This window comes from Nicotiana attenuata, chromosome 6, assembly GCF_001879085.1.
Source record: "Nicotiana attenuata strain UT chromosome 6, NIATTr2, whole genome shotgun sequence".
NCBI lineage: Eukaryota > Viridiplantae > Streptophyta > Magnoliopsida > Solanales > Solanaceae > Nicotiana > Nicotiana attenuata.
Window position 1 is genome coordinate 96,040,095 of NC_031994.1, and position 18,673 is coordinate 96,058,767.

At 41.2% G+C, this 18,673-nt stretch overlaps 1 protein-coding gene across 1 annotated transcript; it reads right to left on the reverse strand.

The window, feature by feature from the left end:
- LOC109228135 lies at nucleotides 10,727–11,220 on the reverse strand. Its single transcript, XM_019393314.1, has 2 exons — nucleotides 10,996–11,220; nucleotides 10,727–10,825 (listed from the first exon to the last, which is right to left on the reverse strand). Exons 1-2 carry the CDS (start codon nucleotides 11,218–11,220, stop codon nucleotides 10,727–10,729), a joined length of 324 nt encoding a protein of 107 aa, XP_019248859.1.

The window sequence follows — 18,673 nt, forward strand, 5'->3', positions numbered from 1 at the left end:
TGAATGGGTAATCGGGTTTTGGTCCGAATTTTGGGTTTGGACCAAGCGGGCCCGGGTGTTGACTTTTGGTAATTTTTTTGAAAAATGGTGTAAATTGAATTCCTTGCAATTATGGGTAGTTCCTAAGGCTTAAATTGATTGGTTGGTTGGTAAATTACTAGATTCTATAGGTCCGGAGGCTTGTGTGAAGGGAAAACGGTGATTGAGCTTTGAGTTTCGTTGGAGCGAGGTAAGTGTCGTGGTTAACTTTGGCTTAAGGGATTAGTATTATTTGCCTATTTGCTACGTGTTTGAATGTTGAGTACAATGTATAGGTGAGGTGACGAGTACCTATGCGTTGTTGTCGATTCATAGCATGTGAGTGAGTCTTATTCTTGTAAAGGTTGTATTCTTTGATCACATTGTTCATGTTTAGACTATCTATTTGATGTATTGAGCAATTTCTTATCATGTTTTACTGAATTTGGTGTTGATTGAATATTGACTCAAAGTTGAGGTTGGTATTGTGGAACTAAATGTTAAAGTGAGATCTGTTCTTGATATTCCTATCTCCTCGTTGTTATTGTTCATTGTGTTGGTGAGGGAGAGTGTTAAATCACGAAGGGTGATGCCGTGCAATGTTTTGTGAGTGAGTGATAAAGCACGAAGTGTGATGCCGTGCACATTTCTATTATTTATCATGGTGATGTTAAGTGTAAAAGCACGAAGGGTGATGCCGTGCACATTTTTTAATTTATTATGGTGAGGTTGAGTGTAAAAGCACAAAGGGTGATGTCGTGCACGTTTCTATTATATTATCTGGTGAAGTTTAGAGTAAAAGCACTATGGGTGATGCCATGCACTTTCTTTTACTCTGTTTATCCGTTTTTATCTGTTTAAGGTATATTGATTGTTCATGTTCTCAGTTCCTTGTAAGTTTTTGTCTTGTACTCCCCTCGGCATGCCCCCTCCCCAGTACTTCTTGTCTTGTTTCTTTAGTTGTTGTTATTAGTGTATATGTATTGATAAAATGCACAGGTTTGTTTGGGAGTGTCTTGTCCTAGCTTCGTCACTACTTTGTCGAGGTTAGACTCGACAGTTACCAGTACTTGGGGTCAGTTGTACTGATACTGCACTCTGCACTTTTTATGCAGATTTTGATACTGGACTGTGTTGACCCGAGTTGAGCTTCTGACTTCCATCTCACAGGAGACCCAAGGTAGATCTGCCTGGTTCGCAGACCTTGGAGTCCCCTTGCAGTTATTTCAGTTTACCTTTTCTTTTAACTCGAAAAAAGTTGTACTTTCCTTCAGCCAATTATTTTAGTCACTCTTAGAAGTTCGTAAATTGTGACACCAGATTCTGGGTAATTATGCATAATTATTTGGGTTATTATAAATTCCGCACTCCTTTAATCTGTTATGGTTGAATTGTTGTTATTTACTGAAATGTTTAAGAGTTGGCGTATTAATCTCTAATTGTTGGCTTGCCTAGCAACTGAAAAGTTAGGCGCCATCACGGTCCCGATGGTGGAAAATCTGGATCGTGACAAGTTGGTATCAGAGCACTAGGTTGCCTAGGTCTCACAATTCACGAACATGCTTAGTAGAGTCTGGGGGATCGGTACAGTGACGTCTGTACATTATCTCCCAGAGGCTACAGAGTTTAGGAATAATACCAATTCTATTCTTCTCGATCGTGCGATTTTGTTCTCTTAGTGATAACCGAACTCTTCTATTCTTGTTCGTTCGCAGATGGCGAGAACGTACTGCGTCTTCAGCTGAGCAGCAGCCAGAGCCCCTATTGGCAGCTCCCACGAGGGGCCGAGGTCGTGCTAGAGGTCGAGGCTGGGGCAGGGCTCAGGCCAGAGCTCGAGCAGCAGAACGAGTAGTAGAGCCTCAGCTGGAGTTTGATGATGAGGTTGCAGCCCAAACCGTTCCAATGGGACCAGCTCAGGTCCCAGAGGGTTTCGTTGCTACCCCCGTGCTTCAGGACGCTTTGGTCCGTTTGGTGGACCTTATGGAGAGTGTTGCTCAGACAGGCAGTTTTCCCATAGCACCGACCGTCTCCCAGGATGGAGGAAGAGCACAAACTCTTGCTACTCACACTTAGGAGCATATGTCTCCCCAGTATCAGACTCCAGAAGCTCAGCCAGTTGGAGCAGTTCAGCCAGTTATTGCGGCACAGGTCGCTGGTGGACCAGCTATGTCCTCCGAGAGCTTATTGAGATTAGACAAGTTCACCAAGCTCTTTCTAGTTCGTTACAGTGGGGCACCTTTTGAGGACCCACAAGATTATCTTGACCGCTGCCATGAGATGTGTTCCAGATGATAGGGTCCGCCAAGAGATGGTGGAATGACTTTGTGTTGACTAGACCAGCTAGGTCGCCTGCTTTGACTTGGGACCAGTTCTCTCAGATATTTCTTTAGAAGTTCCTTCCTGTTACACTAAGAGAGGACTATCGCAGGCAGTTCGAGCGTCTCCAACAAGGCAGTATGACCGTCACTTAGTACGAGACTCATTTTTTTGATTTGGCCCATCATGCTCTTCTTATACTTCCTACCGAGAGAGAGAGAGGGTGAGGAAGTTTATTGAGGGAATCGCTCAGCCTATCAGATTGCAGATGGCTAAGGAGACTGGGAGCGAGATTTCTTTTCAGACTACTACCAATATTGCCAGGTGAGTAGAGATGGTTTTAGCTCAGGGGAGTGGTTAGGGGTCTGACAAGAGGCCTCGTCACTGCGGTGGATTCAGTGGGGCCTCATTTGGAGGTCGAGGTACTTTTGGTAGAGTCCATCCTCCCAAGATGATTCATTCAACACTCCAGGCATCTTACGGTGCTTCAGGTGGTTGTCGCCCTCATATGCAGTATTCCTATCAGCTAGCCTACAGTACAGCACCAGCTCCTATCAGTGCACCTACACTCCAGAGTTTTTAGGGTGGTTATTCAGGCTGCCAGGGTCAGTTTCAGTTCCATCAGCCACAGCAGCCGAGGTCTTGTTATATTTATGGCGATCCGAGGCACATAGCTAAGTTTTGCCCTCGAGCATCGAGCATTTCTCAGCATCAGGGTTCTCGTGTCATGGTCCCGACACTAGGTGTTTCACCGCTCGCTCAGCCAGCTAGAGGTAGGGGTCAGACAGCTAGAGGTGGAGGTCGAGGCATTAGAGGTGGAGGTCAGGCCGCTAGAGGTGGAGGCCAGCCAGATAGGGCACATCCTCGAGATATAGTTAAGAGTGGTGGGGCCCATCCCCGATGCTATGCTTTTCCAGCCAGACCTGAGGCTGAGTCATCTATCGCGGTTATCACATGTACGATTTCAGTTTGCAATAGGGATGCCTCGATATTATTTAATCCGGGTTCTACTTATTCGTATGTTTCATCCTATTTTGCTTCATATTTGGTTGTACCTCATGATTCTTTGAGTGCTCCCGTGTATGTGTCCACACCTATGGGGGATTCTATTATTGTAGATCATGTCTATCATTTGTGTGTGGTCATTATTGGGGGTCTTGAGACTCGCGTAGATCTCCTACTTCTCGATATGGTTGATTTTAATGTCATTTTGGGGATGGAATGGTTGTCACCTTATCATGCTATATTGAACTATCAAGTCAAGATAGTGACATTATCCTTGCCGGGGTTTCCTCGATTAGAGTGGAGAGGGACTCCTGGTCATTCTACCAGTAGGCTTGTCTCTTATATGAAGGCTCGTCGTATGGTCGAGAAAGGATATCTATCTTATTTGGCTTATGTTCGTGATTCTAGTGTAGAGATTCCTTCCATGGATTCTATGCCAGTTGTTCGAGAGTTTCCAAAGGTATTTCCTGCAGACCTATCGGGGATGCCTCCCGACATGGATATTAACTTCTGTATTGATTTGGTTCGGACACTCAGCCCATTTCTATTCCGCCATACTGCATGCCCCGTCAGAGTTGAAAGAGTTGAAGGAGAAGTTACAAGATTTGCTTGATAAGAGATTTATTAGGCCAGTGTCTCGCCTTGGTGTGAGCCCGTGTTGTTTTTAAAGAAGAAGGATGGGTCAATGAGAATTTGCATAGATTATCGGCAGTTGAACAAAGTCACTATCAAGAACAAGTATCCATTGCCGAGGATTGATGACTTATTTGATCAGCTTCAGGGTGCCAAGGTGTTTTCAAAGATCGATCTGAGGTCTGGCTACTATCAGTTGAGGATTAGGGCATCCGATGTCCCTAAGACAGCTTTTCGGACTCGGTATGGGCATTATGAGTTTTTAGTGATGAAATTTGGGCTGACAAATGCCCCAGCAGTATTCATGGATTTGATGAAACGGGTGTTCAAGCCCTATTTGGATTCATTTGTGATTGTTTCTATTGATGTATCTTGATCTAATCTCACAGTCGAGAGAAGCATGAGCAGCATCTTCGGGTCGTTCTTCAAACACTGAGAGACAACCAGTTATATGTTAAGTTTTCAAAATACGAGTTTTGGTTACACTCAGTTGCCTTCTTGGGGCACGTTGTATCAGCATAAGGTATTCAGGTAGATCCTAAGAAGATTGAGGCAATCAAGAACTGTCCTAGAGCCACATCAACTATAGAGATCTGGAGTTTCTTATTTGTGGAGGGGTTCTCATCTATAGCAGCTCTATTGACCAGATTGACCCAGAAGGGTGCCCTGTTCAGATGGTCGGACGAGTGTGAGGCGAGCTTCCAGAAGCTCAAGACAGCTTTGACTACGGCACCGGTATTGGTGTTACCCATAGGTTCAGGATCTTATATGGTATATTGCGATGCATCCCGAGTTAGACTTGGTGCGGTATTAATGAAGGATGGCAAGGTTATTGCATATGCTTCACGACAGTTGAAGGTTCACAAGAAGAATTACCCTGTTTATTATCTAGAGCTGGCAGCCATTGTTCACGTGCTGAATATTTGGAGGCACTATCTTTACGGTGTGTCGTGTGAGGTATTCACGGATCATTGGAGTTTGCAGTACTTGTTCAAGAAGAAAGAGCTTAATTTGAGGTAGAGGAGACGGTTGGAGCTATTGAAAGACTATGATATCACTATCTTGTATCATCTCGGGAAGGCCAATGTGGTGGCTGATTCTTTGAGTAGGAAGTCAACTAGTATGGGCAACCTTGCGTACATTCCAGTTGGTGAGAGACCGCTTGCATTGGACGTTCAGGCATTGGCCAATCAGTTCGTGAGGTTGGATATTTCTGAGCCCAATCGTGTTATAGCTTGTACGACCGCTCGTTCTTCTTGTTTGAGTGCATCAGGGAGCGGTAGTATGATGACCCTCATTTGCTTGTCCTTAGGGACACAGTGCGGCACGGAGATGCCAAGCAGGTTACGGTTGGAGATGATGGAGTTTTGAGGATGCAGGGTCAGGTTTGTGTGCCTAATGTGGATGGGCTTCATGAGTTGATTCTAGAGGAGGCCCACAGTTCCCTGTATTCTATTCATCTGGCCGCCGCCAAGATGTATTAGGACTTGTGGCAGCATTATTGGTGGAGGAGGATGAAGAAAGATATAATTGCATATATAGCTCGGTGTCTAAATTGTTAGCAAGTAAAGTACGGGCATTAAAGACCTGGTGGTTTGCTTCAGAAGATAGAGATTCCTGAGTGGAAGTGGGAGCGTATCACTATGGATTTCATGGTTGGATTCCCATGGGCTCAGATGAAGTTCGATGTAGTTTGGGTTATTATGGATAGATTGACCAAGTCAGCGCATTTCATTCCTGTGGCAGTTTCCTATTTTTCAGAGTGGTTGGCAGAGATTTATATCCGTGAGATCGTTCGCCTTCATGGTGTGGCCGTGTTTATCATTTTGGATCAAGGTACAAAGTCCACCTCGCATTTCTGGAGGGTAGTGCAGCGTGAGTTGGGCACGCGGGTTGAGCTGAGCACAACATTTCATCCTCAGACGGACAGACAGTCCGAGCGTACTATTCAAATCTTAGAGGATATGCTCCGCGCCCGTGTTATTGACTTCAGAGGTTCTTGGGATTAGTTCTTGCCGTTAGCGGAGTTTGCCTACAACAACAGCTACCAGTCGAGCATTCAGATGGCCCCCTATGAGGCATTATAAGGTAGACGGTGTTGGTCGCCTGTTGGATGGTTTGAGCCGAGGGAGGATCAGTTATTAAGTACATATTTGGTATAGGATGCCTTGGATAAGGTTAAGTCATTCAGGATAGACTTAGCGCAGCTCAGTCCAGGCAGAAGAGTTATGCCGACCGTAAGGTCCATGATGTTGCATTCATGGTCGGAGAGCGTGTGTTGCTCCGTGTGTCACCCATGAAGGGTGTAATGAGGTTTGGAAAGAAGGGCAAGTTGAGCCCTAGGCACATCAGGCCTTTTGAGATCCTTGAGTGAGTGAGAGAGGTGGCCTGCAGACTTGCGTTGCCACCAGGCTTATCAACGGTACATCCAGTATTCCATGTGTCCATGCTTTGGAAGTATCATGACGACCCATCTCACATGTTAGANACGAGGTCAGCCTGTTGAGGCAGCTACCTGGGAGTCCGAGTCCGATAAGCGGAGTAGATATCCCCACCTTTTTCCTAGCTCAGGTACTTTTCTATGTTCGTTTGAGGACGAACGGTTGTTTTACAAGTGGAGAAAGTGATGACCCGATAGGTCATCTTATGATTTAAAATCAAATTCTATGTTCCGAGGCCTTAAAAACCTTATCTTATCCCTCCTCGATTTGCATACGCAGTCCGAGCGTATTTCTGGAAAGCTTTTGTGTTGAAAGTTGATGAAAATAATAATTTTTGCCTTTAAAAGTTGATTTAGTTGACTTCGGTCAACGTTTTGACTAAACAGACCCGGATTCGTGTTTTGACAGTCCCGGTGGATCCATATCGAAATATGGGACCTGGGCGTATGCCAGGTATTGGATTCGGGTCCCTAGCCCTAGTTATGAATTTTTGTTAAAAAATGTAAGTCTGAAAATTTAATGGTTTAATCTATTTGCTTCCAAATTAAATAAAGAGGCAAAATATTGTACATCAAACCACATCAATTTACTACTATACTCAATATGTTATTCCCTTGATAATGCTAAGTATCCGCCTTATTATAATTGATCTGCATCACTAGCTTAATTGCCCGTTGGATTTTCTCAATTGTAAAACTAAATAAAGCTGTTAAGGGCAATTATATATTTATTCACTTAGAGAAAAACAAGAACAATAAATGGAATGATCAATAAAAAAAAGTAACCGAACATTAGATTTATAATAATCAATACGAGAACCATATAGTCTTGCTTTTACAGATACATAAACAGATAACATTTTATATGAGACGTGTGAAATAATTTATGCCAATAACTTAATTAACACAAAACATTTGCAGTGCACCCTTTTGTATTTCTTATTTTCTGTATCTATTTGAGATTTTACATTAAGCCTGATACATAACATGCTTTAGCTCAATTTTCTGTCTAATACCTCGTCGAGAGAAATTCTGTTTTTTCCGGATGTCCATTATCTTCTACAAGAAGAAAAAAGTTGTTCAAGTGCCTTTTCAAGAATTCATGGTTAAGCTGATTTTTATATTGCAATGTTATGATTTTTAGGTCAATAGATATGCCTTCTCTTTAACTGACCAGTTCTGAAAACTATGCATTGTGTAGTAGAGCTGTGCGTATTGGATTGCTAGGTAAGTGTAAACTAGGATTTGTAGATGGCCGATTTCCTAAATCTAGGTTTGAACCTGAATATCATGACCTCTGGGAGAAGGTGAATGTTGTTGTCTTGTCATCGATTATTGTCACGCCCCAAACTTGAAGAGGCGCGGCCGGCACCCGATGCCATACCCAGCCCGAGCTTATGTCTCTGTAACTGTGAACTCTGAAGGACTAGCCCTCAACTTAGGCGGGCAAGACCTATCTCCAAGCTGACAATACTAGTCAAGGCCGATGAGGCAATATTCTGAATTATCTGAAAATAACGTCTACAACCAGCAATACCAAACTAAACATCTACATAGGCCCGGCAAAGCCACAATACTAATATACAAAATATACAGGACTCGTCTACAAGCCTCTAGAGATAACTGAACTGTATCATGGTCGAGACAGGGCCTCGACCTACCCATCAAACCTGTATATATAAAATGGACTCCAAGTTATAGACCCGGTAACTCTGAGGAAGTGGAGCTTACCAACCAAGCTGATGTTTGACTATGTCTAGTGGGAAGGTCTATCAAGTTGTCTATCAGGACCTGCAGGCATGAAATGCAGCGTCCCCACCAAAAGGGACGTCAATACAAAATAATGTATCGAGTATGTAAGGCAACATAATAACTGAAAGCTAAAACTGAACTGATAATATAATAATTGAAAGTACCTGGGAGTCAAATATAATTTGAAGATATGCTTACTTGCTAATACTAACTCATCTCTCTCAACATAGTAAGTAAAATAGTTGTTCGGCCCTATAAGACTCGGTATGTGTAACTGTTTTGCCGTAGTAGGCTCGCTCATAGGAGATCGGCCATACTAGGCTCTTTATCCCAGCCATTCTAAGCTCGGTCATAGGCGCTCGACCACAGTAGGTCGGTATATAACTTACCATCTGATCAGAGGTTGCCCAATAGGGGCCTGCCCACCGATTATAGCTCGGTGGTGGTGAAAATACTATAATATTATATATATATATATATATATATATANTATATATATATATATATATATATATATATATATATATATATATATAGACTCACTGCTCTCTTGGCCGAAAGAATACAATACTAAATTGAATACAAAGTCCCGATAAGGGACAATACTGTAACTAATTATAAGACTAGGATAATATACATAAGTCCGGAATACGAACTTCTCTTTATGTCTCGTTATCAAACGCATGTAATTACGGGATCATGCCAAAATGAAGGAAAGGTTTAGCCTTAAATGCCTTATCATAATATTTCCAATAACCATGTTGAAATCGTCTCTTTTCACCTTAATCTACACCAACGATAACAATACTATCATTAAGTTACGAAAGATACAACTTTCGCATAACGAACGACAAACTTATTTTATATTAAGACGGGCAGCATCTCCCCTATAATCTTTACTTTCTTCCAATTCGAGATAACACCAAAAACACAAGAACACAACAATAACAACATATGTACATTGTTTTCCAACCTTATATACACAACAAAGTACTACAAAATAACTCAACACAACCCAATCTCTTTATACACAAAACGACCATCATAGTAGTGTCAAATAGCCCGAAAATGTTACGATGAACGACCAGCCCACCACCCTACATTTATGTGGTATTTCTCCACACCCTTTCTCCTCCAAAACACCCTAAAATAGTATCAAAACACGCAATCCAACAGCAACAGGAAACAACCCATAAAACAGTCGACTACAAGTTGAATCTCGAACTTACGGCTTCCGATCACCGTCTCGTGAGTTCTTACAATTATAGAACGATTTTCCATATATTTCTAGAAATAAAAATGGATGAAAGAGAGAATTAAACTTACATTATTTGTTTAATATCTCCTCTCCTATCTTGGTTTTTCAAACCCTAGGTTTTCCTCCAACTAGAACTTGAAAAGAAGAGAAAATCAATTAGGGTTTGTGTTTAATTTTGGGAGAATTTTTGCAGGGGATTATGTCTGGTTATTTTTCTATATAATGAGTGTTATATTTTCAGGAGATAATCCCTTAAAAGGTATCTTTGGCCGACCCAAAATAGCCCCTTTTTGGACATATTTAGTCCTCTTATTTAAGCAAGTAGGTGACACACCTACTTGTCACCTAGTAGTATCTGCAGTCTCGCAAAAATGCATATATCTCTCTACTCCAATGTCGTATTGACAAACAGTTTAATGAGTTAGAAACTAGACTCATAGATATTCAATTTGGTATGTTGATCATCCCGTAATTCCAAGTATATTGGGAGAAACACGCAGCTACATTTGACCTAATTTCAGCACATTTATGAATGTAACTTGTGATGACCTTTGCCAACTTTTGTTCCATAACTCTCTTGACTTAAAACACGACTATCATACGACTAGAATAACTCATAACATAACCTCCTTATCATGTTAAGTACCCTATTCTTATCCCAAAAGCACATGTTATAATGTTCCCAACTTGTCGACTTTCGACGAAATTTATTTTCTTCAATTCCTTAGCTTCTGAACCTTCCAACCCGCCTTGTATTTGTTGTTCATGATTTTCAATATTTGTAACCTCCGATGTAACATGATAACTTACTTTATATACTTCCAAAGATGATCTCATTTTAGGTGTTACATTAGTTTTCTTACAACGCACTTTTACATACGAAAATATGGGATGTAACATCATTCCCCCCTGAGAAACATTTGTCCTCGAATGTTTACTTTTAGAGACTTTGGAAATTTTTTTCCATAGTCTCCTCCGTACACCAGAGAAAAACCAACCTGCACGCAGCCAAAAAACGTACTATACATGTCACACATGGCCAATGTCTATAAATAGCAACACTTGGCCTCATACGGCCGTCAATCGTACATACTGAAGGTCAAAAATAAGAGCTTACCTGATGACTTTCTGGCTTGAATAGAGTTGTGCTGAAGTATCCCATTTCGAGCCATATCTTCAGTTTGAAATAGGTGGGGATATTTAGACTTTATTTCTTCCTCCGCTTCCCATGTCATCTCTTCCACGTTCTTGCTTCTCCATAAAACTTTCACGGAGGTTACCTCCTTATTGCGTAGCTTGCGGATTTAACGGTCTAGGATGGAAAATGGAACTTCCTCGTACGATAAGTCCTCCGTAATCTGTACATCATCAGTGGGCACCAATCCGGTAGGATCGCCAATGCACTTCCGTAGCATAGATACGTAAAAACTGGATGGACAGACTCTAATTCTGAGGGCAAATCTAACTCTTAAGATACTTGGACCACTCTCTGAATAATCCTATAAGGCCCAATACACCATGGGCTAAGCTTTCCTTTCTTACCAAACCTCATCACGCCCTTCATAGGTGATACCTTTAAGAACACCCAATTATCAACCCCAAACACTAAGTCTCGTCGCTGCACGTCGGAATATGACTTCTGACGACTCTGGGCTGTCAACAGTCGCTCCTGGATAAGTTTTACCTTCTCTACGGCATGCTGAATCAAGTCTGGCCCATGTAACCTAGAGTTTCCAACATCAAACCACCCTACAAGGGATTTGCATTTACGCCCATAAAAAGCCTCGTACAGATCCATCTAGATGCTAGAGTGGTAATTGTTATTATATGCAAACTTGATAAGAGGTAGATGTTCATCCCAACTTCTTTTAAAATCCAACACACATGCTCGTAACATATCCTCGAGTGTTTGAATTGTGCGCTCAGCTTGTCCATCAGTCTGTGGTTGAAAAGTTGTGCTAAGATTCACCTGAGTCCCTAGACCTCTCTAAAATGACCTCCAAAAATGTGCTGTACACTAGGCCCCACGGTCAGATATAATAGATACTGGTACTCCGTGCAGCCGCACTATCTCCTTAATATATAACTTCTCATAATCTTCGGCTGTATATGTAAATCTGACTGGTAGGAAATGGGCTGATTTCGTGAGCCTATCGACTATCACCCATATACAATCGAACTTACGATGAGAACGAGGCAAACCCATGACAAAGTCCATGTTTATCGCCTCCCATTTCCACGTCGGGATCTCTATAGTTTGCATTAGCCCTCCGGGCTTGCGGTGCTCTACCTTCACAACTAGGACACTGGGAGACAAGCGTAGCAATGTTCTTCTTTATATCGTTCCACCAGTACACATCCTTAATGTCATGATACATCTTCGTTGACCCAGGATGAATGGAGTAACACGAATAATGTGCCTCTGACATAATCATGTCTCGTAGCCCTGGTACATCTGGGACACACAAACGACCCCTTTATCTGAGAACCCCATTTTCCTTGAGCTCTAACAGTGGCTTCTTCTGTTGCGGAACTCGCTCTCTCAACTCGACAAACTCTGGGTCCTCGTACTACCTTTCCTTGACTTCAGCTATGAGAGATGATTTTGCAGTATTTTGGAGTATAACTCCACCGTCGTCAGAATCTACTAACCGAACCCCCAAAAAAGCCAATTGATGAATCTCTCTAGCTAATTCTTTTTTCTCAGCCTCTACATGTGCTAAGCTACCCATAGATCGGCGACATAAGTCATCTTCTACAATATTAGCTTTCCCTGGATGGTAGAGAATGTTAACATCGTAGTATTTCAATAACTCTAGCCATCGCCTCTGTCATAAATTCAATTCTTTTTGCTTGAATATATATTGCAGGCTTTTATGATCTGTATATACATCAACATGAACACTATATAAATAATGCTGCCATATCTTAAGTGCATGGATAACCGCAGCTAACTCGAGGTCATGGGTCGGATAATTGCTCTCGTACTTCCTCAACTGCCTTGAAGCATACACAATTACCTTCCCATGTTGCATCAGGACACATCTTAACCTGACGCCTGAGGCATCACAATACACAGCACGGGGCGTGACAATTATGAATGTTGTTAGACCAGATATGGTAAACAGTGTAATTTATACTTCTAATGCACACAAATTCAGAGCAGATTTAAAAACGAGGTTTGACAAAGTTAATGGTGCTAGGATTCAATATCTTCATAAGGAGATTCACTCCCTGACTCAGAGAACTATGACAGTTGCTACTATTTTTCGAAACTAAGAGATCTTTGGGATGAGTTTGATGCACTCATACCCTATCCTGGATGTCCCTGCCAAGGAAATACCAGGAAAATTATGAGTATAAAAGGTTGCTGCAATTCCTAACTGGATTAAATGAGTCACATATTCAAGCTAGGAATCATATTATGATGATGTATCCAACACCTTCTATCAACAGAGCCTATTCCCTGATTATAGACCAGGAAATAGAGGTGAGCATAATATCGGCTGAATTATAAATTTTGATGGTTCGGTTTCGGTTTAATCAGTTATTCGGTCGGTGTGCTGTTGACAAATTATTAATTTTGCTGTTCGGTGAGGTTTACGGTTATGGTGCTTTGGTTGTTCGGTTAACCAAAAAATCGAACTATGTTATATGGAATAATAATTACTATTATTATTAATATGTTTTGAAAATTATATCTTATGGACTCCTGAAAGCCCAATTTGGACACCTAGTCAACTGGGCCAGTGGCCCTACTATCATTAATTGGTAATTGACTAATTGAGAAATAAGAAATCATAGATATTATAAAAGAGGATTCATCAGATTTTAGGACTTTAGACAAGTTGCTGCTGCCACATCTCTTATTCTCTTCTGACTTCTGTTGCTTATCCGTCGGTTATCGTCGTCACTCCCGCTGATTGCTATTCCACTGGCCAATCACCTCATTATTATTATTATTATTATTATTATTATTATTATTATTATTATTATTATTATTATTATTCTTCAAGTAAGTTTCATTTTTTTCCAGTGCCAAAATAGACATTACAAGACCTGAGAGTTCTACTTCGTTGTATTATTGGAATTAGAGACTTGAATTCAAATCCTTTTTACACTTATTTTTTGAATCTAGTTCCTTAATATCCTGTGGTTGAGTTTGTATTATGTATAGTAGTTTTTTTCTCTCTTTTCATTCAATTTTCTATAGATGGCAGAAGCCGAAAGTATAGTAAGTGAGGTGGGTTCAAGCGAAAGTGAGCCTACTTCTTCACCTACAAATTCAGTTGAAACTAGTCAAGATCCAAAAAAATGAAAATCCATACAATCTAGATGAGAAGCTTGGGATCATTTTGAAAAGTTTAAAGATAGAAATGGAGTTGATAGAGCGATGTGTAAATATTGTAGTCGTGACTAAAAGGCTTATACACGATTGAATAGGACAACATCCTTGAATACTCATTTAAAGAAGTGTCCAAAAATACCACAAAATATAGATAGTACTCAAACACAATTGTCTTTTAAAAAAAATGGGCACATAGAGATGGAGTGCTACGGAAATTTGATCAAGAACTAGTTAGAAGGGCTTTAGTTGAGATGATAATTATAGAGGAAATACTTTTTAATTTTGTTGAAAGAAAGGCTTTAAAAAGTTTATGAGTACCTCCAACCTTTGTTTCATGTTCCTTCTCGTAGAACAATTACGAGAGATTGTTTTCAAGTTTGTGGTGAAGATAGACTAAACTATTGAAGATTTTCAGAGAAGTAAAACCAAAAACTTACCTTACCACCGACACATGGACTTCGTTACAACGAATAAATTATATTTGTCTTACTGGTCACTTTATTGAGAGAGATTGGGTGTTGCATAAAAAAATACTAAATTTTATCCCTATCTCTATTCATAAGGGTGAGTAGATGGCGAAAGTTATTGGCAATTGTTTGCTTGAATGGAGATTAGACAAGGTATTCATTTTGTACGAATGCCAATGTTTCTTCCAATGATGTAACGATCAAAGAATTGTCTAAACAATTAGATATGTGAAAACTAATTTGATGAGTGGTGATTATCTTTATGTGAGGTGCATGGCTCAAATACTCAATCTAATTGTGATCAATTTTCTGTTAAGCGTGTTACACAAATTGTGAGGTATGTGAGATCATCACCTCAAATAACCTTAAAGTTTAAGGAGTGTTATGCACATCAAGAGGTAGAATGTACCAAAACATTATGTTTAGATGTTCCTATTAGGTGGAATTTCACCTACTTCATGTTGGATACGCCACAAAATTCTGATAAGGCCTTTGATAAGTTTCATCTTTTTGATGATGGATTTTCTACTTATATTTGTTCTCATATTTGTGAAGATGGGAATACTGTAGGTCCACTCGAATGTGATGATTGGGTGAATGTTAGGAACGTGATAAAGTGTAACGACCCGGCCAGTCGTTTCGAGAGTTGTAGTCCGATTCTCCCATTTACTGCTCCTTTTGTGCTCTACAACTGTTGTATAACTTATCGGGTTAGTTGGTTCGGGTTCGGAGAGATTTCGGAGTGTATTGAGATATTTAGTCTCTTAACTGAAAGCTTAAGTTGGAAAAGTTAACCGGACGTTGACTTATGTGTAACGACCTCGGATTTGAATTTTGATGGTTCCGTTAGCTCCGTTAGGTAATTTTGGACTTAGGAACGTGTTCGGATTGTGATTTGGAGGTCCGTAGTAGAATTAGGCTTGAAATGGCAAAAGTTGGAATTTTGGAAAGTTTGACCGGGAGTGGACTTTTTGATATCAGGGTCGTATTGGATTTTTGGAAATTGGAATAGGTCCGTGGGGTCATTTGTGACTTATGTGTAAAATTTGAGGCCAATCGGATGTGATTTGATAGGTTTTGACGTCGTTTGTAGAATTTGGAAAATTTCAAAGTTCATTAGGCTTGAATCCATGTGCAATTCGTGTTTTTGATGTTGTTTGAGGTGATTTGAGGGCTCATCTAAGTTTTTATGATGTTTTGGGACTTTATGGTATGTTTAGTTGAGGTCCGGGGGGCCTCGGGTGAGTTTCGGGTAATTAACAGATCATTGTTGGACTTAGCATCTTGGCTGAAGCCTGCTGGTGTAATTTTCTGGTTTCCTCTTATGCGTTCGCGAGAGGGGTCTTGAGTTCGCGAAGGGCATCTGTAGGTTCAGGAATTTTTTATCTTTGTGTTCGCGAAGAAGGGGATGCAGACGCGAAGGTTTGGACTGAGAGTGCATTGCGAACGCGGGAGTGGTGACGCGTTCGCGAAGAGGTATTGAGACAGCTTGGGACCCCAAGCTTTTGGTCTACGCGTTCGCGGGCAGTGGTCGCATTCGCGAAGAGTGGGGTTGGAAAAGCTTCGCGTTCGCGAAGGGTTATTTTGAGGGTCAGTCAGAATGGTCTACGCAAACGCGAGAGGAAGGTCGCGTTTGTGATGAAGGTATATCTGGGCAGAATATAAGATTCAAAAATGAGCTTTTTTATTCATAACATAAAATTAATTTGGGAGCTCGGTAGAAGGCAATTTTCGGAGAGATTCTTGCGTGGATGTTTGGAATAAGTGATTCCTATCTAATTTTTGTCAAATTCCATGATTATGCCTTTAATTCCACCATCTAATTTGTGATTTGGGGCTGGAACATTGGAAAAAAAGGGGAAGAGTTCTTGGGCTAGATTTTTGAGGTTTTGAATGGGATTTTGTTATCGGATTTGAGTAAATTTGGTATGGTTTGACTCGTGAGTGAATGTGCTTTCGGGTTTTGTGACTCACGCTACACCCTGCACCTCGTGTGTAGATCCAGGTGCTTCCGGTCACGGCGACTACTGATTGAGGAGACAGGATCTCGGAGACTATCGAGGTAGTTGCATGGCGTTCGCAGGCCTTAACTCTCCTTCATTATCTTTATCTGTATTTCAGTTCTTACTCCTTAGAATTTTAGTAGAATGTATTCTAGAGTAGATGCTCATGTACTCGGTGACAACCCGATTTTGGAATAGGTTGTATTATGTTGCAGATTTAATTATGTTTCAAAAAGGCTTTTCTTAAATATTAATTGCTTCCGTCTATATTTTCAAAGCTTTTACTATGTTAAGATGGTTGAGTAGTGGCTTACCTAGTTCCACGATAGGCGCCATCACGATGGTTGGTTTTGGGTTGTGACAAGTTGGTATCAGAGCCTAGGTTACATAGGTCTCACGAGTCATGAGCAGGTTTAGTAGAGTCTTGGGGATCGGTACGGAGACGTCTGTACTTATCTTCGAGAGGCTGCCGAGACCCTTAGGAAACTTCACATTCTTGAATTCTTGTCGTGCGAATCTATTGATTCTGGTAACTAAACTTCTGTTATTCTATTCTCTCACAGATGGTGAGGACACTTACTACTGGGCAGGACGAACGGCCACCAATACCACCAGTTAGGGCCACGAGAGGCCGAGGTTGCGGCAGAGGCCGTGGTAGGGGCAGAGGTGCAGCTCATACAGCAGCTAGGGCAGCACCTGCAGACCCATCAGTTGCCCTAGTCCCGGAGCAGGTTCCAATTGCTAGGGAGCCAATGTGGCCAGCTCAGACACTAGTTGTGCCTATTGTGATTCTAGGCCTTCAAGAGGCCTTAGCTTAGATTCTAACTGTGTGCGCCAGTCTCCCTCAGGAGGTCTCTATTCCGGCCACAACAGCTACTTCTCAGGTCGGGGGAGGTACTCAAACTCCCGCCGCCTGCACACCAGAGCAGATGATGCAGGGACTCCAGACACCGGGGGCACCACCAGCCCAACCGGTTGCAACAACTAAGTCCCAAAAGGTTCCTGATATGACTGAGGATGAGTAGAAGAGACTAGAGATTTTCGGGAGACTCCGTCCAGCGGATTCTTCGTATGGCTGGTATTTTGGAGACCAGCGGGGTCTCGTTCACTACTTTTTAGTTCACTGGGGATGCCTTCATTTCGTGGGAGGCTTATGAGAGGCGCAGGCCGGTCGGTGCAGCACCACTTACCTGGCAAGAGTTCTCCGTTCTCTTCTTGGAGAAGTTCGTGCCGCAGTCTCGCAGAGAGGAGCTGCGCAGATAGTTTGAGCAGTCACGTCAGGATGATTTATTTGTAACACAGTACGAGATGAGGTTTTCTTAGTTGGTGTAAGCACGTAATTTTGTCCTATATGAATTACTCCCACAAATTCAAAACAAAATAAAATTTTATTGTTTGCAATTTCGTAGATTTTTGTAGCATTTTCCGTTAATTGTTTGCATTTGTCTGTGCATGTTTATTTTATTTAATTAATGAAAAATACAAAAATATGTTGCATTTTGCATTTAGGATTTAAGTCTACATTTTAGGATTAATGAACAAATTAGTTGTTTTATAAAAATGGGAAAAATCATAAAAAATAGTTTATTTTGCACTTCTAATTTTCAATTTTTCAATTTGGGTAGTTTTTCCTTTAATTTGGCTTTTAATTAATTGTGGTAATCATAGTTAGAGTTATTTAATTCAATATGGTAGGGTTAATTTAATTTAGGAATTAGTTTGGGTTCTATTTTTATTTTTATGTTAAAAGAAATCAAAAGAGTTTGAAATTAATTTGAAAAAAAAAAGAGAAAAGAAAAGGAAGTGAAGAAGAGGTCTTATTGGGCTGTTTCATTAAATCCCCACCAGCCCAATTCAACTTTACCTGTCCAAACCCGTCTCAATCTGGCCCAGACCCAGCCAAGACTCGGTCCAAGCTATTAGTCTTTAAGACCTTTGAAACGACGTAGTATGGGGGCGATACTACGTCGTTGAGTTCAAATATGTTAAACTAATCTCAGCCGATCATTTTCCATCATCCAACGGCTGTGGATCCACCTTTTATTTTAATTAAGACTGTCTGAAACTTGAGTAACCTAAGACATGTTTCATCTTCTCTCTCGCCTCTCTATCTTCATTACCGCCCACCACCCATCGGAAATCGCCACCGGTGGCGGCGGACCTCCAAATCCCACCAAATCTTGACCATATCATCCTCGTCGTCTCCCCATCCCGAATCCGCCATTAGTTTTAGCCAAAGATTAACCAATCCATCCAAATCTTAAATCCAAAATTGGTCGAGAATCCAATCTTGTACCATTTCTTTCTCCCTTTTCTCTTCCTGTTTTGGTTTCCCCAAGAGATGGCCATGTTTGACATCGAACTCTCGACAAGAGGATATCGCTAGAGTTATGCCTCGCCGACTGCCCGAAGAGTCGAAGTTTTTCATCCTCT

What these genes read in the sequence shown, in the direction of transcription:
- LOC109228135 (XM_019393314.1), bottom strand. Translation starts at nt 11,220, where the DNA reads ATGGATCTGTACGAGGCTTTTTATGGGCGTAAATGCAAATCCCTTGTA. An exon ending in ATAATTGGGTGTTCTTAAAG is followed by an intron (nt 10,826 to 10,995) that starts GTATCACCTATG and finishes ATGCTACGGAAG; the next exon opens with TGCATTGGCGATCCTACCGG.